This window comes from Micromys minutus (genome assembly GCF_963924665.1).
Source record: "Micromys minutus genome assembly, chromosome: 10".
Taxonomy (NCBI): domain Eukaryota; kingdom Metazoa; phylum Chordata; class Mammalia; order Rodentia; family Muridae; genus Micromys; species Micromys minutus.
Window position 1 is genome coordinate 62,974,606 of NC_137979.1, and position 20,692 is coordinate 62,995,297.

The following is a 20,692-nucleotide window of genomic DNA, read 5'->3' on the forward strand; positions in this document are numbered from 1 at the left end:
TGTATTTGAGCTCCTCTTTGTACTCCAAACTCCAACTTACTGCTTCTGATTGGAATAGTTACCAACTGTTTTTCCGGGGTGGGGGGGAGGGGTCCCTCTCCAAAAGCAGAGGGGACTTCTATGACATTTGCAGAGCCTTTCATGCTCTGTGTAAGAGGTTCCCAGAAAAAAACTGTGAGGCCTGAGTGTCTGTGGCCACTGTGAGTCAGATAGATCATCATGGACCTGTCAGCTCTTAGCAGCTTCTTGGTCAAGTTGAGTGGAAAGATTGAACCCTAGAAATGCAGTGTGTTGCCTACAGCACAGGCAAGGCAGGCTCTGCTGTCAGGAGAGCCACCGTACTCCAGTCCATTGGAGAGGTTGCTCATGCCACAGTGTGGAGAATGCAGAGTAACTGTGACAGCTGTGTTTGGGGACACTTGAAAATGCAGTCTTGTGTGTATCCTGTGATTTAAAATTATACGCAGTTCCCTAAGCTGGTTCTTCATCCTCTGTAACCTGTACAAGTAACATTTGTCCAAAGTGCACTTAGGGACCAGGTTGAAGGAGGAGGAAACAGAAGAAACATTGGCATTCATAGTGTGAAACCTATCACTTGGCCCTCCCCCAAACTGCCTACCCCCACGTCTTAAATAGCTGTTCTGTCTTCTGCAGATCCCAAGTGGCAATCTTGGTGTGTTTGGCAATAGTGGAGCAGCACAAGCCAGGACCATGCAGCAGCCGCCAGTGCAGCCTCTTAATTCCTCCCAGCCCAGCCTCCGAGCTCAAGTGCCTCAGTTTCTATCCCCTCAGGTCTGACCAATAAGCCTTGCACAGTGTGCTTGTGTGGTTTTGATCTGGATCTGGCTGGATCCAGGAAATGACTGTGATAAACCTGACGGAAGTATCCGGGTTATTTGGAATAAAACAAGCAGACTGCTGTTGGCATAGAATATCATTAAGGTCACCAGGACACCAAGACAAGGGATGTCAATGAAATCGTAGTTGGAGTTATATGAGAGAGTGCGTGTTTACAGAGCGAGTGTGTGTGTCAGAGTGTGTCACTGTGAGATAGTATACATGCAACAAGCCTGGTGACAGTGTGAGAGTGTGTATGCACAGAGCGTGGTGACCTTGCCTTTAACCCCAGCATGCAGGAGGTAGAGACAGTTGGAGCTCTGTGAGTTTGAGGCTAACCTGGTCTACAGAAAAGTTCCAGAACAGCCAGGGCTACACAGACAAACCCTGTAGTGGGGGAGTATGTGCTACAGACTGGGAATTATGTTTAGTAGATACTAACTGATCATTGCCGTATGATATTGATGGGGAGGTTGTAGTGTTCGCTTATTGTTTTCATGGTGTGTGTCCTAGTTAGGGTTGTTATTACTGTGAGAAAAGACAACCAAAAGCAAGTTGGGGAGGAGAGCTCTACTTGGCTTTTGCTTCTGAATCACTGTTGATCGCAGAATGAAAGCAGGACAGGACCCTGGAGTCAGGAGCTGATGCAGAGGCCATGGAGGGGGCTGCTTACTTGGCATTCTCAATCTTCTCTTCCAGGACCACATACAATAGGTTGGGCCCTTTCTCCCCAATCAATCACTAATTTAGAAAATGCCCTCCAGGTTTGCCTATATAGCCCAGTCTTATGGAGGAATATTATTAATTAAGTCTTCCTCCTCTCTGATGACTCTAGTTTGTGTCAACTTAACAAACAAACAAAAAACAGCACCATGTGCTTGTTTTCTTTCTTCAAATTTTATTTTCCTTTTTGAGATGGGGTCTCTATGTAGACCAGACTGGCCTGACAGGGATCCATGTACTTTTGCCTTCACCTTCCAAGTATTAGGATTAATGGTGTGCACCACAATACCCACGGATTTACAGATTTTTTTCATGTCTGTACACCACGTGCACGACAGGTGCCCCTTAAGGACTAAAGAAAGTGTCTTAGTCAGGGTTCCTGTTCCTGCACACACATCATGACCAAGAAGCAAGTTGGGGAGGAAAGGGTTTATTCAGCTTACACTTCCACATTGCTGTTCATCACCAAAGGAAGTCAGGACTGGAACCCAAGCAGGTCAGGAAGCAGGAGCTGATGCAGAGGCCATGGAGGGATGTTGGTTACTGGCTTGTTTCTCCTGGCTTGCTCAGCCTGCTTTCTTATAGAACCCAGGTCTACCTGGGTGGGCTGGAACCTCCCCTCTTGATCACTAGTTGAGAAAATGCCTTACAGCTGGATCTCATGGAGGCATTTCCTCAAGGGAGGTTCCTTTCTCTGTGATAACTGTAGCTTGGGTTAAGTTGACAAAAACCAGCCAGTACAGAGAGTATCAGATCCCCTAGAAGTGGAATAACAGAAAGTTATAAACCACTATGTGGGTGCTTGGAATCAAACCCAGGTCCTCTGCAAGAGCAGCCAGTGCTCTTAACTGCTGAGCTATCACTCTGGGCCAGACCCATAGGCAATTACGTGTCTCTCTGTGTGTAATTCATTCATATATATTTATTCATATATATGTATGCATTTTTTAGATATTTCCCACTCCCCTTTCCTCAACATTTCTTGTGTGTATGTTTTCAGGGCTAACAATTTGGTATTAGATAACCAATTGGTCTGTCTCTCCCTGGTCAAGACTATTTCTCTCTCTCAGTATTCCTTTTGTTGCCTGCAATTGTCTAGAATTGCCTCACGAGCTTTCCCCTGCCACATTACCACACCTGTCCAGATCATATTTAGGCAGCCATGTTGGTGAGACTTCACAGATATAGGTTCTCTGACATTCTAGGAAGCTGTCTCATACTCAAAGCAAACTTCCTGTTTTTCTGGTTCTTAACAACCTTCAACCTCCTTCTGCACTAATGCCTGAGCCTTGTACATACTCATTGGGACTGAACTGCACAACTCTGTATATTGAGCACTTACACTTTTCTATAATGGCCTCTGCTGAAAACAAGTTTTTTGGGTGGAGGACTATGTGTATCTGGGGCCTAAGGACAGACATTTATAGTTGGCTGGTGGATGGGGGCACTATATGTATTGGGGTAAGAACAGATATTTATAGTTGGCTGGTGCTGGTGTAGTGAGGTGGTTGTAGGCTCTCCTTCAGAACCCATGACCTGACTAGCTCTGGGCAGTTGGCTAGTTTCCAGTACCAAGCATGATTTTCCTCTTGCTGAAGAGACCTTAAATCCAATGGGAGATTTATTTCTTGGTCTCTGCTAAGGCATGTTTGCCACCTTGAGGCTGTCATGTCATTCTGAAGACTTAGAGTCGTAACGTCCAGCACAAGTAAAGAGCCTTTTTGTTTTTTTTTTTAATACAGCATCAGCACTGTTCACTTTTAGAACATTAGTAATTTTCGCCTTTGGACTATTCTTAATTACAGAATGGCATTATTCTTTATCCCTTGTTAAGAACATTAGAATTATGTTTCATTCATCCTAGGAGTTTTGGGAAGACAGTGTTGACATGTGGGAAAGAACAGGTCTGTACCGTGACTTGAAATGGCTAGAGCTCGGTAGAAAAAGAGGTAAATGTATTAATGAGGATGTAGCAAGCTCTATGGAGACTAGCTGGAGGCCTGTATAAGACAGTACACCTTCCTCCTACTGAGGCAGCAGCTAGCTGGATTAATATCTTCTCCAGACCTTAAAGGTTCCCTTTGGCAGAACATGAACTAACCTCTGATAGGAATGGCCTCACACCATGGAAAGCAAATGTACAGCTAAAATATTTAGAGAAAGAAATCTAGAAGCTGGCTTGGCAAGGTGGTCCTTTCCGATAGTCCCAGGATTCAGCAGGTAGAGAGGCAAAAGGATCCGGAGGAATTCTGGTCTATCCACTACATAGCCACTTTAAAGGCTAGTCTGAGCTACATGAGACCCTGTCTCAAGAAAGTAAGAAAAAAAAAGTATCTATTTGTCAGGACAGGGTTTTCTGTGTAGTCCTGAGTATCCTGGGAACTCACTCTGTAGACCAGGCTGGCCTCAAACTCACAGAGATCTGCCTGTCTCCACCTCCCTAATACTCGGAGTAAAAGCATGTGGTACCACACCCAGCTGAAAAAAATACATTAGTTTTAAAATATTTTTGTATTCTGAACGTGTTAAATACTAATGTTTAAAAGTTCCTAAAATGTTCTAACGGCCTCTCCAGTTCAGCTGTCAAACAAATATAATTGTCAGTTAGCCAGTTTGAACCCAAAAACAAAGCTACACAGACAAGTGAATGTTGCCATGGAGATGGTCGTTAATGGTATGTTTCTGTTAAACAGGTTCAAGCACAGCTTTTGCAGTTTGCAGCAAAAAACATTGGTCTCAGCCCTGCACTATTAACCTCGCCAATTAACCCTCAGCATATGACGATGTTGAACCAGCTCTATCAGCTGCAGCTGGTAAGTGGAATGGACCCAGTGTAGAGGTAAGAGCTCCGTCAGCAGGCAGTGGAGACGTCCTGACACGCCACACCAGTGAGCTGTCACTGTTTTCACAGCCAACTCTGGTTCATGACTGTTAGGAATTAGGAAAGTTTTTACTCAAGGATATTGTCCTTGCACTTTGCAAATAAATATCTTAGCCCCTTCCTGTCCATGGTCTCGCTGATCTATAACCTGGCCTGTCTATTCCTTGGGTCTCTCAGAGATGCTCCTCTGAGGGAAAGAACACAAACACCACGTGGCTGAATATTTTCTCACTCCTCTCAAGGATGGTAAACCAAACACTATCTTGGAACTATAGAGGAGAGAAGTTGCTGCCATACCTGGAACAATTTGCTGTGGCCTGTTCAGACTCGGGATCACAGAACCTCAGTAGAGAGCAGCTAAGACCCAGGAGTCCTTAAAAGTTGTGTGATTTAGCATATGTGAATTCTTAATTTTAAGTTGTCTTCTTGTTTTCACTATTATATGGCAATCATTGTTTCCCTGGCCACTTAGTGAATCTCTCTCTCCTGGTGCACCAAATGTGCTCATTTCTTGTCCAGTATCTAGCCTCCTGATCTTCTTACAAGTCTTACCTTGGAACTTCGTGGCCTGGAAAATGAGTCTTGAAGGAAGCAAAGCAAATGAGGAACAGCAGACAGGAGGTGCAGGGGCAGACTAACTGAAGAGCTTTGTTTCTGAAAGCAGACAGCCCCAAACTGTTCATCTTTTTAGCCAAATGTCTGAAAATGTAAGGCTCTGAGATTTCAGTAGGTAGCAGGGGAACAGGACAAAGGCAAGTGTCCCAGAGATACGTGTGTCCTTCCTGTCCTAGTCCTGTGCCTGTTGCCTGAAGGGAGGCCTCCTGCACTAATGACAGCAGCAGGAGGCAGGGCCACCCAGGACAGGAAGGGGCATTGGAGGCTGCACAGCTCATGTCTGGGGATATGCAGAGCCTGCTGCACTGTCCCAACCAGAGCTTGTGGGGGAGGGGGCCTCACACATACAGTATGTTCTCCAGCAGGCTTTCCTTTTGTTGTGAGCAGAGGAAAACAGCTGTTGGGTGCCTAATGTATTGAAGTGAACCCTTGATCTACAGTTACTGATGGGTTTTAACAGTGTAGCACAACTCTGTTTCTGTTGTAACTAAGTCTTCTGCATAGGATCAAATGGGCACTAACAACAGGCAAAGGAAACCGTGTGCCTGGGTCTTGGTTGGAGTCTAGTGAGTTGATTTGAGTTACACACAGGCGTGTGGCAGACCTGAGCAGCTGTAGTAGTGAAAAACCTCCCCCAGCATGGCTGGCAGCTCACAAGCTGCATCTTGAGCTCCCTGAAAAACTGTCAGCAGCTGCACATGGCGTTCTCTTCACAGCAACTGTTCACTGCTTATCTGACCTCACTGAGGGGCTCTGTGAATCCAAGGTTGTTTCATTTGGAAGTAACTACAGGAGTCCTCCAGCCAAGAAATCTCCCAAAATTTGTGTTGTACAGAAAGTTAATCAGTATTCAACCAACATTTTGAAATAATCAAATTAAAAGACTTTGTATATCAGCACACAGAGCACAGAGCTGATTTTGCTATTTGCCCAGGAGACATGCTCCAAGTGCTTCGGGTCTGGTTCATGCGTTTATTGGATAGAGCATCACCATCTTCTGCCACATTGTCTAGCCAGTCAAGCCAGTAGTCTAGATCATCCTAAAATATTTTTTTCTATTTTCTGAGTGTAAAGAAGATCGAATCACTTGTTTGAACAGCTTTCTTACGGTTTTACAACTTTTCTATCAATAGGCATACCAACGTTTACAAATCCAGCAGCAGATGTTACAGGCCCAGCGGAATGTTTCTGGACCCATGAGGCAACAGGAACAGCAAGTAAGCGTCCCTTAGACTGGCTTTTGCCACTTCCTCTCATTCTAGTAGAAGAAACCCCAGTGCATCAACTCCTAGCTTGGTGTTGGCTTTTCTCTGGTTGAACTCCCTATTTGGAAAGTCCCAGGGCTAGGTTTGGGACAAGGCTGGCCCAGCTGGTAGAAGCTGAGGTATGAACATTCTCAGTCTGTAGATGAGCTATGTGCTCTGCTCAACCCTGCCTAATATGTGTGGGTATATATGTGTTTCCACCTGCCAGGTTGCGCGCACAATCACTAATCTGCAGCAGCAGATCCAGCAGCACCAGCGCCAGCTGGCCCAGGCCCTGCTTGTAAAGCAGCCTCCACCTCCACCACCCCCGCCGCACCTGTCTCTGCACCCCTCTGCAGGCAAATCGGGCATGGATAGCTTCCCCCCTCACCCCCAGGCTCCCGGCCTTCCCGACCTGCAGACCAAAGAGCAGCAGTCTTCACCCAACACCTTTGCTCCTTACCCTCTTGGTGAGTCTTCTGTGGATTTCAGATGTACACCAGGTAGAGGAGTCCCTCCTGTGCTGACCAAGAGGCTGTACAGTGGGCAGAATGTACAGTATGGAACCAGCTCCTCAGAGGCAGAATCAGACAGTGAACCTCTCGATGCTTTGTCTCTAGGGAGCAACACTGACTTGAGCATAACACAAGTTTCACTAGTACCACAGGTAATTAGTAGTACCTGGGTGGTCCTACATGGTCACCTATAACTCACTCAGGCACTTGAGAGGCAGAGATAGGACAACTATGAGTTCAAGAGTAGCCTGAATTCTATAATGAGCCTACTGGGAGTAGTACTTCTGAAACCCCTTTGTTGCACCAACTTTCAGTTCATTCTGGTTTACCATCTTTATTGTTTTGATTTTTGTGGGGTATTTGGGGTGGGAGTGAGAAACCACCTCAAACTATAGTTCAGGCTAACTAAATCTCTCAGCAATTCTCCTGCCTCTACCTCTCAGGTACTAAAATTACAGGTCTCTGCCATTCTTGTCTGGGCTCTGTCTTCCAGCCCTTAGCTGGAGAGGTGTTTGTCTTATCCGGCCAGTGATACTCAGACTGGGAACAGAGACCCTCCATAAGGTTTGTGGCTGGCCTGCACTCCTCTAGTACAGGGGTGTGGGAACAGCCCAGTGAACAGAACCCAATCTGTCAGAACAAGCTCAATGCTGGAGACTTTATGGTACCAGCTAGGGAGATATGTCACCAGGAACTAGGAGAATGTTCTAGAGCTGTGCTAATAGCTGGCAGAATCTGTGAACTTGGGCCAAGGGGAATAAGGAGCTTCAAATACATTTTCTCCAAGAGGGCAAAGGCCATCTGAATAGCAGTGAATTAGCTGCCAGTGGCTTGCCTCCCTCCTTAGAATGCTAATACATACTTGTACAGAGAATGCTATATCTTGTTATGTAATTAGCACTTAATATGTAATGAGTATATTATGCCCTTATACTGAAGCTGAAGATTAGATAGGGGCTTCATTGTATCCTTCACTAGCGTCCTGGCCATTAGTGTTCCTTTACTGATAGAAGCACAGCTGTCCCTTGGCAAGACCTAATTTAGGACTTAGACCTCCTGGACACCAGTTTCAACCTACTGCTAACTTGTACAGTTTGAGTGGTTGCCTCAATTTTTCTGTCTATATAGAAATATTTATCACACAGTTTTTTTTTAAAGTTACATGAAGCTGGGGCAGTGGTGGCAAATGCCTTTGATCCTAACACTCCGGAGACAGAGGTGGGTGGATCTCTTGAGTTTGGGACCAGACTGGTCTACAGAGTGAATTCCAGGACAGCCAGGGATACCCTATGTTAAAAGCAAGCAGACATTCAGACAGACAAAAAGCTCTCTAGAATGAAAGGTTTGCTGCCCCATGATAGGCTAAAAGGTAAATAAACCTGTGGTCTCAGCATTAAGGAGCAGATGAAGGAGGATTGCTGCCAGTATAAAATTAGCCTGGGCTATAGAGCAAATACCAGATGAACCAGATTATGTTCCAAGACCCTCTCCAAACAAAAGAACAAAAAATATATTTGGTTAAAATTTAGAATCAAGACCCAGACAAACAGGTAAAAATTCTGTGGGTGATGAGGAAATCTTTTCAGATTACAGGATACAGCAGAGAGAAGCCCTGGTGTGTTTGGAGTGGGGGGGTGGCCCACTAGAGCACCTTGGATTGCTCTGACTTCCAGATTGTTACTGCTTTACCTGGTAGATCTGTATATAGAGGAAATAGAGGCTGGAAAGCAGAGGCTGTGGAGGAGGCAGCTCCTGGGCAGATGTACACAGCTGTTCTACTCACAAGTGTGTGACTGTGTCTAAACACTTGAAATGTTGAGCAGAAACAGAATGCATGCCAAGTGTCATGGCACACATCTTTAATCCCAGTACTTGGGAGGAAGAGGCAGACAGAGCTCTAAGAGTTCCAGGGTGATGAGTTCCAGCCTGGTCTATGTAATGTGTTCTTCAACAGGCACATGGAGAGACTTTGACAATCTCAAAAACAAAACAAAAAGGAAAAACAACAGCTGGGTGCATGGAGCCTGCTTCCCATGGCAGGACAGAGCCTGCTTCATTTACCCTAGGCAGGCCCTTAGGTCCACTGGCTTCCTTGCCCTTGGTCTGCATGGCTCAACCACATACACCTATGGATGTGTGACTCCACTTGAGAGCCAGTGTTCCCTCTGCCGTAACATTTGAATTGTGGAATGGGTTATGGTGGTGTCCAGTGTCTGTGCAGGACTCACTATTGGAAGGGGGTGGTGTTTGTGAACAGAATCTCAGTCATTCAGTGTTACCAGGGAATGCTCAGGAGCCAGATGCTGATTGATTTTATTTAATGTTCAAACAGGAAGCTCTTGGATTAAAGGTGTAGGCTAAAGCTGCACCACACCACAACTAAAAACAGGTTGTTCTGGTGAATAACACAATCTCAGGATTCACAGTGTGATCAAATATCCTGCAACATTTCCCCCTTTTTGTCTAAATAAAAATTATTTACAATAATGAGGGTGTTTCTGCCAAGCTTTCCACAGTGTCCAGCTTGGTTGTATTTTTGCAGTCTTAGGAGTAAGTGTTTTTTGAATAAGTCAACTATTAGTCAAGAAGCAACAACCAGTTAATAGGAAGTAAACATAGGATTATTAAGGAAAAAGCCATAGAGAGTAAGAGGGAGTCAGGAGGATGGATAGGAAGATGCACAGGAAGTAGAAGGGAGGGACATTCAGCTTGAAGGAAGTTGTTTGAGAGGTGTGAGAGGGGGCATTCCAGATGAAACATCTATCAGCTGAATTTTTCCTCTGCCTCTCTAAGCTACCAGGATTTCCTTGCAACGTCTGGCTCCAGGGTCTTATTGATAAAACCAAATGATTGAGATTTTGTTTAAAAAATAGCACCAGCCTAGTCTACATAGTGAATTCTAGGCCAGTTTGGGGTGACATACTGAGACCTTGTCTCCAGATAAAAAGCAGAACCAAAGGCTAGCAAGGCGGTGCACCCCTGGAACTCCAGCCCTCAGGGTTCAGAGGCAGGCAGAGCTCCTCGTATTTTAGGATAGCTGGGGCTACATAGTGAGACCTTATCTCCAGGAAGCTGTAGAGGCAGGGGATGGAATTACAGTGGAAGTGTGTAACTGTGCCTGAGGTTGGAGGCTAGGTCTCCCAAGAGGGACTTTTTTTTTTTTTTTATTTTACTTATTTACATTTAGAATGTTATCCGTTTTCCAGTTTCCCCTATGCAAACTCCCTGCCCCATCCCCCTTACCCTGCTTCTATGAGGGTACACCCCCACCCACTCCCACCTCACCGTCCGAGCATTCCTCTACACTAGGGGATCAAGCCTTCACAGGACCAAGGGCCTCCCCTCCCATTAATGCCGGAGAAGACCCCTTCAACTCTTCCAGTCCTTCCCCCAACTCCTCCATTGGGGTCCCTGGGATCAGTCCAGTGGTTGGCTTCGAGCATCTGCGTCTGTATTGGTCAGGATCTGACAGAACCTCCAGGACACAGCTGTATCAGGCCTGTCAGCAAGCACTTCTTGGCATCAGCAATAGTGTCTGGGCTTGGTATCTGCATGTGGGATGGATCCCCAGGTGGGGCAGTCCCAAGAGGGCTTTCATGGTGGAATCTTTCAGAGAAGAGGGAAATACTAGCAGTGTCTGTGTTTTCAGCTGGATTGAACCCAAACATGAATGTCAACAGCATAGACATGAGCAGTGGTTTGTCTGTAAAGGACCCATCTCAGTCCCAGTCACGCCTGCCTCAGTGGACACATCCCAACTCTATGGGTAACTTATCTAGTGCTGCTTCTCCCCTGGACCAGAATCCTAGCAAGCATGGTACGTATGCCCTTGCCCTTCACAGAAGGCTTCACTTCACTAATTGACGGGTGGCCTGAAATACTACTTTTCTTTCTATGCATGTCTATGAATGCAGCTCCAAAAAGGAGAGGAGTCTGCCATTTCACAGCACCTGCAAGCTAACCATCAGACCTTAGCTCCAAACAAGCATTGAAAATGCCCCAAAACAGAAAGAGCCCAGCACTCTTTAGTTAGAGAGCCCTAAAGCCTAGAGAGATGGCTCAGCAGAAAGAGCAGGCACTTTTCTTGTAGAAGGCCTGAGTTGAATTCTGTCACCCATACTGGGTGGTTCACAGCTACTTCTAACAAGTCCTATGGCCTCTATGGGGACCTGCACTCATATGTTTACATCCACACACAGACACACAAACACATAATTGAGAAATTTTTAAATTTTCTTAATGTCAAAAAAAGAGTACTAAAAAGAATCGCCTTTCAAAACGGTCACAAAGTATCAAATAGGAGAAATAAAACTGCTAATCATCATATTAGCCTGGAGTGGGCTAGGATATGGCTCAGAGACAGGGACACTAACATGGCCTCCAGTGACCTCCTTTCAGTGTGAGGTCCTGAGTTCTGTCCCTGAACCAGAAAGAAACAAAAGAAGTGTAATAGGGCATAGAGTTTTCTCTTCAAATAAAGTGATCTAAAAGGGAAATTCCCCAAATGGATAATTGAGCAAGAAAATCTCCATGTGGCACCTGGTCCCTTTGAATTGTTGGTTTTCTCTTTCTAAGTCAGTGCCCACTTTGTTCTTGCATAGCAAGGGACATAGAGATACCTACAAATGTGACCACTAACCAGGAAGACTCATAGTTTGTTCCCAGAAAGACACGGTGGGCAGCTTACCAGTGCATAAAGATTTCCAGCTTCATATGGTTGGGAAATGATCTGTAATCCCAGCAGCAGTTATGAGGTAGAGGTAGGAGGCCTAGGAGGAGTTCAGGATCATCCTACAAGTTGGAGGCCAGCCTTTAATCCTAGCTCTTAGAGGCAGAGGCAGGCAGATCTCTGAGTTTGAGGCCAGCTAGTCTACAGAATGAAGTTTCAGCCAGGGCAGCGTACTCACTAGCTATGTGTCATGAATTTAGCTGCGTAAGAGGTTTGAAAAGGTAAGGAGGGAGCCAGAGAGATGAGTCAGAGGTGAAGAGCACTGGCTGCTCTTGCAGAGGAACTGGGTTTGAGTCCCAGCACCTACATAGTGGAACACAGCTGCCCTTCACTCCTGTTCCAGGGGATCTTGTGCCCTCTTCTGACCTCCTCAGGGACCAGGCACACACATGGTGAATGGACATATATGCAGGCAACAGTCATACAATAAAAATAAAGATAAAGAATTTTATGAATAATAAGGTCAAGGAGAATGTCATTGGGCAGACAGCGCAGCAGATCAGAGCACTTAGTCGTACAAGTTCAGTCAAGTGTGGCCACATGTGCCTGTAACCGCAGTGTGTCCAGAGCAGATGGGAGGCTCACTGGGACTTGCTGGCTCCAGCCTAGCTCCAGGTTCAGTGAGAGACCCTGTCCTCCATACACATGGGCACACACATAAACCAAACTGTCTCGCGTGTCTGGGGCATTAGCTCAGTTACAGTGCTTGCCTGGGAGGCAGGAAGCCTAGACTGAAATAAAACATGCTGCACCAGTAAAGCAGGCTTGGTGGAACGTGCCTGTAATCTCAGCACTAGAGGGTAGAGTCTGGAAGATCCAGAAATTCAAGGGCATCTTTAAATACACAGCAAGTAAGGTACATAAGACCCTACCTATCTCAAAAAAATAAATAAATAAATAAATAAAATAAGCCTTTCAACTTGACAAACCAAAATAGTTTATAGTGGCACACATCATTTGAGCATTTGAGAAGGTGGGGGCTGGGAGAGCAGGGGTTTAGAGTTGTTCTTGGCTATTAAGAAGCTCAAGGTCATTTCAGACTATATGATACCATCTCAAAAAACATAATAGTGATGATACTAACAGCCAGGTGGTCGTGGCACATGCCTATGATCCCAGCACTCGGGACAGAGGAAGGTAGATTTTTCTGAATTTGAGGCCAGTCTGGTCTACAGAGTGAGTTCCAGGACAGACAGGGATACACAGAGAAACCCTGTCTTGGGGGGAAAAAATCTGAACAATAACAATATTGTGTGTAATTGGTAATGCTTGGGTTCGTCAGTGTCTCTCAGGTGAGAAGCGTGGCCTAGCGTACACAGGGCCCTGAGTTCTATGCCTAGCACCACGAAAGAATGTGTAAGTCATCTAAAGACCGTTCTTAGAGAACCCTAGATGGCAAGGTGTACGATCCTGGACCTAGAAGAGAAGGTTGTACTGTATTCCTGGGTTTCTTTGGTAGAGAATTCACTCTGTTCCTGGTTCCTGTTCTGTAGGTGCTATCCCTGGAGGTCTAAGCCTCGGACCTCCAGGTAAGTCCTCCATTGATGACTCTTACGGCCGGTACGATTTAATTCAGAACAGTGAGTCACCAGCCAGTCCTCCCATAGCTGTTCCCCATAGCTGGTCACGTGCCAAATCTGACAGTGATAAAATCTCAAATGGCTCCAGCATCAGCTGGCCCCCAGGTAAGACTGCATGGCGCTTGTGGGAAACAATAGATTCAAGCATGCCCAAAGCCTAGGTTGGAGCTGAGGGAGCCTGGTCTGCACTGTGAGTCCTGCAGCCGTCAAGTCTAGCTTTGGGGTTTCCATTAAGACAACATGGGGTATGATGGTGTTGAGCATTGTTCTGTAGCTTCCCAATTCAATGTAAGAGAAGGTCACTGGCAGGGGACAGTAGGGAAGAAACGCCAGCTCCCACCTGAGAAAGGCATTCATATCTAAAATGTAGTTGCTGTTCCTGGTGTGTTCCAAAAGAATGGACTGTAAGCAAGGAGTGCCTCTAGGCCCAATTGTTAGATTTAGAAACTTCTACAAATATAGAAAAATGAATTTTAAGTTTTATATGATATAATGTGAAGATGTTCTAATATGCAGCCCCATTTTGGTTTCCATGAACAGAATTCCATCCTGGAGTTCCATGGAAAGGACTTCAGAATATTGATCCTGAGAATGACCCTGATGTCACTCCTGGAAGTGTCCCTACTGGGCCCACCATCAACACCACCATCCAGGATGTCAACCGCTACCTCCTCAAGAGTGGAGGTAAGGAGGGCTGCACCCCTGCCTTCTATGGGCTGTGAGCTAGGTGTGGCATCAGAAGATGCCAGGCAAAGCCTGTGGGAAGACTGACAAGGTATGGCCTTGTGTTGAGTGTCCCTTAGCCAGTGTCCTCAGAACAGCACATGCTTCAGATTTTGGAAGTTTCAAGATGCTGTCCCTGATCCACAAACACCAAGCCCAACATGACTGTCTTCATTAGGGTTTTATTGCTGCGAAGAGACACCATGACTATGACGGCTCTTTTTTTTTTTTTTTTTTTTTAAGATATATTCATTTTATATATGAGTCGTATGAGTCCTCTGTAGCTGTCTTCAGACACCAGAAGAGGGCATCTGATCTCATTACAGATGGCTGTGAGCCACCATGTGGTTGCTGGGAATTGAACTCAGGTCCTCTTGAAGAGCAGCCAATACTCTTAACCACTGAGCCACCTCTCCAGCCCATCCTACCTGATTGTTTATGCTGTTTTTTGGGATAGCCTCTAACAAACATGAGAATGTGGGAGCCATGCTAGGCCACACTGTAGGTTGTAAGTATAGGACTTAGACACACTTCTTAAGGGCTCAAACCAAAACAGCTCCCATCTGTGATCTTACACTGCAGATGTTGATGGCCAAGTAAGTGGCTTAGGCCTATTGGTAGAGCAGACATCTTTTAAAACTCAAGGTCACAGCCTAGCAGTTACAATCAGCTGTCAAGTGACAATAGGAGATGCCAGAGCATGTACAGTGGTGCAGCTGACTGATAGAGAGTGACCGTGGCTTTTCAGAAGTCATTGACGCTCTGCATATTGCTGGGCACAACAGCCAGGCTGTGCCTGGGTGTCCCCTGGAGGAGCTCTTCTGCCCTGCTTCCAACAGATCTGCCACCATCCCCATCCCATAGTGTCTTGGTTTTCTTGGTTTTTTGTTTTTTTAATTTTTATTTTCAGGCTTAAGAAACCGATTTGGCCAGATCCAAACCAAGCTATGAGGAACCCAGGTGTCTCAGGAGTTGCCCAAATGCCACATACCCTCTAGGTGCAGGGAGAGAGTCTCTGTGAATAGAGCGCAGTAACTCTGGGTGAGCACAGTGACTGGGGCAGGTGCCTCTATTACTCCAGGTCCCTGAGGGAACTGGAGTTAAGATCTAGGATCAGAAAAGTTCTCTTGTTTTCATGTATACCAAGGTTTATATTGAGAAGTTTGTATTTTTAATTTTGTGTCTTATTTAATTCTGTATTTTTAATTTTGGTTGAGCTTAAAAAGAACAAGAATTGCCCTATATTTAAATTCTTCTCCTCTAGGGAGGGAAAGGCCCTGTGATCTTCAGCATCTTGGCATGGTGTTTTAGCTACCTTATTAGTGTTCTCTTCCTTGTGACTTTCTCACCTCAGGTAGTTCCTATCCATGTCTCCTTGGTTTTCTGGAACTTTCCAGAAGGTCTGTTATAAGCTTTCCCAGGAGCTGGGAGACACAGCTCTGTCTTCTTTTCTACTCTGTCACACCACAGTGCGCATGCCCATCCACACTGCTCACTGGACACCTCCCAGGCCCCGTCTTAGTGCACGTTTGGGTCTTCAGGTTTCCTCCCATCATTTCTCAGAATGCCTTGACCACTCAATGCCTCTGGCTGCAGTGGCTCTTTCAGCAGCATTGCCTCACCGTCCTATGCTGAGGTCCTATGCTATTGGCCTCTAGGCCTACAGGTAGTTTTTCCTTTGTCTCCCTAAACAGAACCTGAGTAGGCCCAGCTTTTCCTGTAAGTCCAAGGCTAATCATTGACAGGGAGGCCCTGGTGATGAACCAGGCATTGCCTTGACCAGCTCAGCAGTAGGAACTTGTGTCCTCACATGCAGAATGGGGGTGATAATGTCTCTTCCTGGGGCAGTGAAGACCATGTAATATGTAGATCCCACCTGAGTAGAACAGCTTCCCCTTCTCCCCACAGCAGTAAGAAAGGGGCTTGTGAGACAGGCAAGGCAGGCAGCAGCTAGAAGCTGTGTGCTTCCTAGGTGTGAAGTGGGTTAGAGGACACTGGCAAGTCCCACTGTGAGCCCATGTTCTACTGTCCTGTCATATGTGTCTGAGGCATTCATATGATACTGAAGACAGGCCACAACTCCTTCACATAAAATATGTCTTCTAAAATAAAATAGAGAACCGCTTATTATTAAAAACAGGAGTTTTTTAGACAGGGTTTCTATATGTAGCCCTAAGAGATTGATCTGATCTGTATCTCCCTAGTTGGGATTAAAGGCGTGCACTACTCACACTAGGCCTTATAAAAACTCTCTTAAGTGGTGTGGTGCACCTTGCTGCATGGAGCTCCCACAGGAAGATGGTTCCAAAGCCTCTCTTTCTTGGAATTCTTGTAACCTTCATACCTGGGGAAGAACACAGGTTCAGCATCATGTTAAAAATACAAAGCTGGTGCTGCTGGATTGTTTCCACTCCTACTAATGTTGACAGCGAAATGTGTTTAAACTTTTCTACCTCCACTGGAGAGTGGCTAAAGAAAAAAAGGCAGAATAAAAATCACCTTTCTTGATAGCATTTGGTTTACAGTGTGTCTGGTGTGTGTTCACTGAAGGTGTAGCCCTCCTATTGGCCAAGCTGGCAGGAGAGTGGGTAGGTTGCTCCTGTAATGTGCTGTGTCTCAGGAACACATGGGGCTGATGGTGACCATTGCTTTGTGTTTTTCCCAATGAGTTTTAATTACTATATCCCCAGCTAGCATGCCTGAGCAGCATCTCAGTCAAGAATCAGTGAAGTTTCTGTGTCTACAGCTACATAGAAAAGGGCCCTAGATCCTTGGGAGATGATAATGCTCTAAGGATGTATCTGTCAGAAGCATTCCTCTGATGGGGCTAATGCCTCTAGTCATTGCTGAGGCCTGTGTGCAGGCCATTCCTCTAACCACGGTCATCCAGCACAGATACTGATGATAAGCTAAAGACTGCATTTCAAAGGCTAAGAATGTGGCCTTGGATTGAGAGGGCTTGCCCAGGAGTCACTGAGCCCTGGAGTCCATTCCCAATAGCAAGTAAGTCAGGTCTAGTGACATGTGCCTATAATTCTAGCACATGGGAGGCAGAAGCAGGAAAATTACCACAGGTTCAAGGCCAATGTTGGCAGTCCTGTCTCAATCAAACTTCAGAACTACTGTTTTCCCCACAGTCGGTGTTAGCAAGCTGATGAAGTATCAGTAGTCTGCTAAGTCCACAGCACACATGGAATCTTTGAGCAGAAGTTAGAAGCAATAGCAAAGTCACCAGTCCATCAACCCAGGAGGCTGAGGCAGAAAAGTCACCTGAACCCAGCAGTTGGAGGCCATCTTGGGCACAGAGTGACAGGGACAGCATGAGACAGAATGTACCATGGTGCTTTGTCGCTCACTGTTGATCTTTCCTGTCTGTGGCGCCAGTATCCTGCTAGCTTCCGGGGCTGCAGTCACTCTCTCCATACATGTTATATGCCGTCTCTTCTAGGTAAGCTGTCCGACATTAAATCAACATGGTCCTCAGGCCCAGCCTCTCACACGCAAGCCTCTCTGTCTCATGAGCTGTGGAAGGTACCCAGAAACACTACTGCACCCACCAGGCCGCCTCCAGGCTTAGCCAACCCCAAGCCTTCCTCTACCTGGGGCACCAGCCCCCTCGGCTGGACCAGCTCCTACTCCTCGGGTAAGCACTACTCAGGTAACTACTAGTGACAAGCACAGGGCACTTGTCACTACTCCACATATGCCTGGGAGGTTAAGAAAGAGATGGAGCACCTTATATGGCAGGGCTTAGACACATGGACTACATGGGCTGTTTTGTCCTCAAAAAGACCATTTGGCCAGCACAGAGGTCTTTGTTTCTTCACAAGGTTCCATGGAAATGTCCGGGTTTTCCACACCAAAAAGTAAGGCACCTTTGAAGTGTTATGTTGCATGGTAGGTTCCTCCCACTAAGCTCCTGCGTCACGTGTGCGGTCAGTGTTTCCTTTGGCTACACAGAACAGCTGCACGTCCTTCTAGCAGCACCCAGCCTCTGACGGTAGCCCTGCCCTGCACTCGCCTCATTTCACTAAGCAAAGTTCTACGTGTGTTGATTCCAAGTGAAGGCTGGGGCACAGCAAGGCAGAGACTAGAACTGCAGGGCACTTTCGGGGACCTGTCAAATCTTACCTCCTCCCAGTACAGGAAGGACAAGCCTCCTGGTGGCAAGCATATTTGGAAGGTCAGGATTTTCATGGCCCATGGAAGGAATCTGCAGTAATTATGTGATAGGGCTTCCACAGGATTGAAAGACTAAAGCTTGTTGCATGGTTTAGTTCAGACTAAAAATATGGCCTGTCGATTGAGTTCTTGTCCCATGAACTTGTCTCACAGGTTCTGCATGGAGTACTGACACCTCAGGAAGAACAAGCAGCTGGCTCGTTCTGCGCAATCTCACACCCCAGGTACAGGTGCTGCCATGTAGCAGGGCTGTCATGTCACACCCACAGGTACCTGCATAGTATGGCCAAGAAGGTACCTACTCTGCCCCAGAGCAGATAACTGTCTGTGTCGGGCATCTTCCCTCAGAGCCCAGCGTGGCAGAGGCGAGTGGGAGTGCAGGCCAGGGTGGGTAAACACGGGGAGTCTCTCAGCCATGTTCCAGAGCTGACAAATACCCTCTTACAAAGAGAACCATCCATCTTATAAACACATCCCAGCTGTATTGTCAGCCTGTAGTCGCCATTCTTCGACACAGAGCTGGCCTCTCACTGCAGCACTACCAGCCTGCTGCTATACCTTTTGCAAACAGCAGAACCCAGAATGGGACTTCGGCTTTTTCCTCTGACTAATGTATCTGAAGTAGCCCATACTACAGCTGCCTGGCCACAGAGATGTCTTCAGTGTCAGTTAATAGTGGTGAGCCTATCAAAGGAAATGTGTTCTTACATACAGTGCTTGCATCCAAAGTTCGCTACTCCAGAACATAGCAAGCTTGGACTTGGAGGAAGTCCTGTCCTACCCTGTGCTTCTCTCTCAGATTGATGGTTCTACACTGCGGACGCTGTGTTTGCAGCATGGGCCTCTCATCACATTCCACCTGAACCTGACCCAAGGCAATGCTGTGGTCCGCTACAGTTCCAAGGAAGAAGCCGCCAAGGCCCAGAAGTCTCTGCACATGTATGTGTCCCTCAGCCCCCTCATACTGCCAGGTAGCCACAAGTGGCCTTAGTGTTAGGAGGGAGAGGGTAAGTGCTGTGGCTTCTCACACGGCACCCCAGGTAGTGCTAACCCTACTCAGTGGAACTGTGCCTCTCCCAGCCCAAAGTGTGGGCAAACCTGACTTCTGAGGCCCAGTTCCTGTGCTTGAGGAGGCCCACGTTCTCTCCCTGTGTCTTTGTGTGGTCAATGTTGGCTTGTGTCTATCTGTGTGTCCTCTAGGAAGGGACCAAAAGGAGCCCCTACCCTCCCAGATTGCAGGGTTGCTGACAGCAGCCCACAGTACTTACAGATGTGGGACACTGGTGCCAGCTGCTCCCCACTGCACAGCACATTTAAACATGCCTCCACATTAGCCCTCGATGGCCATGGGGAGTCTAGAGTGAGGGGAAAACAGACACAGGCTAGGTAATGGTAGCCTGTGACATCGTCATTCTTGTGTCTGTCTTTCCTGGTAGTACAGACTCAGGGCTAGGGGTGACACACTTACCCAGCCCCTTGCCTTATAGGTGTGTACTTGGAAACACCACCATCTTGGCTGAGTTTGCTGGTGAAGAAGAAGTGAACCGGTTCCTGGCCCAAGGCCAAGCGCTCCCACCCACCTCCAGCTGGCAGTCCAGCAGCGGGGGCAGCCAGCCCAGGCTGGGCACCTCCGGCAGCACCCATGGCCTAGTGCGCAGCGACACTGCCCACTGGAACACCCCATGCCTGAGTGGCAAAGGCAGCAGTGAGCTGCTGTGGGGTGGGGTTCCCCAGTACTCAAGCAGCCTGTGGGGCCCACCCAGTGCCGACGACGCCAGAGTGATCGGCAGCCCCACACCTCTCAACACTCTGCTGCCTGGGGACCTGCTCAGTGGCGAGTCCATCTAGGGGTCACAGTCACGGGGAGAAGAGCTGACCATGCCAGGCCTGGCTCTGAAGCTCCGCCTGATGGACAAGCTGCCCTTTCGAGTACCTCTGTCCAGTTCTGAAGATGAACCTTGGCCTCGGCCCTTGCGAACTGTTGGAGACAGTGCGGGCTGAGCTCGGCCAGTGTCGTGTGCTAATGACAGGACGCTCCTCATAGCTTTTCATTTTATGTCGTCTCACGTTTGTACAGCGTGCTGTCGTCTTGATTTTAAGTATAAAAGCTGCTTAGACTAGTTCTATCATGAAGGGCACTTTTCAGACTGTGGGCTGGAAAGGGTTATTTTATGGTGGGGTGGGGGGAGACTTGAAGCCTATTTAAAGTGAGCCTGTGACGATTATGCACATTACCAGAGGCGTCGGGCGGGACAGGTGGCTGCGTTGTGCGGGCACAGAGCTGAGGCACGTGGCCAGTGCTCTGTCCCCCGGATCGCCTGCGCACATTACCCTTGTTTCGTTACCTTTTCATGTCATTTTTTTTTTATCCCCCCAAAAAAATATTTTTTAAAAGTTTAAAAAAAAAAAAAAAAAGACATATCAAACATGCAAATACTTGAACCCAGCAGGCCAATACCGAAATGTGAACACTTCCACGTCGGCATCTGTGCACAGAAACAGGCTCTAGGAAATGTCTACGTTCATAGCCTACGTGTGCGTGCGTGCGTGTGTGTGTGAGCGTGCTCTTGCACAGTCAATGCTCATTGTGTGTGTGTGTTTGTGAGTGTGTGAGGGATTGGGTTTTCTTCTATTCAGTACATGCTTTTTCTTTCTTTTTTTTT

General features: G+C 47.0%; 1 protein-coding gene across 2 annotated transcripts in view; it reads left to right on the forward strand.

Annotated features, from left to right (window-relative positions):
• The window catches only part of TNRC6C (trinucleotide repeat containing adaptor 6C), a 92,017-nt gene extending 71,359 nt beyond the window's left edge, over positions 1–20,658 (forward strand). Inside the window, exons 12-22 of one of the 2 annotated variants that reach the window (XM_080924356.1) lie at positions 655–792; positions 4,254–4,373; positions 6,190–6,273; positions 6,530–6,770; positions 10,465–10,632; positions 13,038–13,229; positions 13,665–13,808; positions 17,296–17,490; positions 18,183–18,253; positions 18,829–18,968; positions 19,517–20,658. In XM_080924356.1, coding sequence (XP_080780482.1) covers positions 655–792; positions 4,254–4,373; positions 6,190–6,273; positions 6,530–6,770; positions 10,465–10,632; positions 13,038–13,229; positions 13,665–13,808; positions 17,296–17,490; positions 18,183–18,253; positions 18,829–18,968; positions 19,517–19,877 — 1,854 coding nt within the window. In that variant the 3' untranslated portion in view covers positions 19,878–20,658. The remainder of the gene's footprint in view (positions 1–654; positions 793–4,253; positions 4,374–6,189; positions 6,274–6,529; positions 6,771–10,464; positions 10,633–13,037; positions 13,230–13,664; positions 13,809–17,295; positions 17,491–18,182; positions 18,254–18,828; positions 18,969–19,516) is intronic. The other variant, XM_080924357.1, reaches the window with a different exon arrangement.
• Positions 20,659–20,692: the final 34 nt, after the last annotated feature.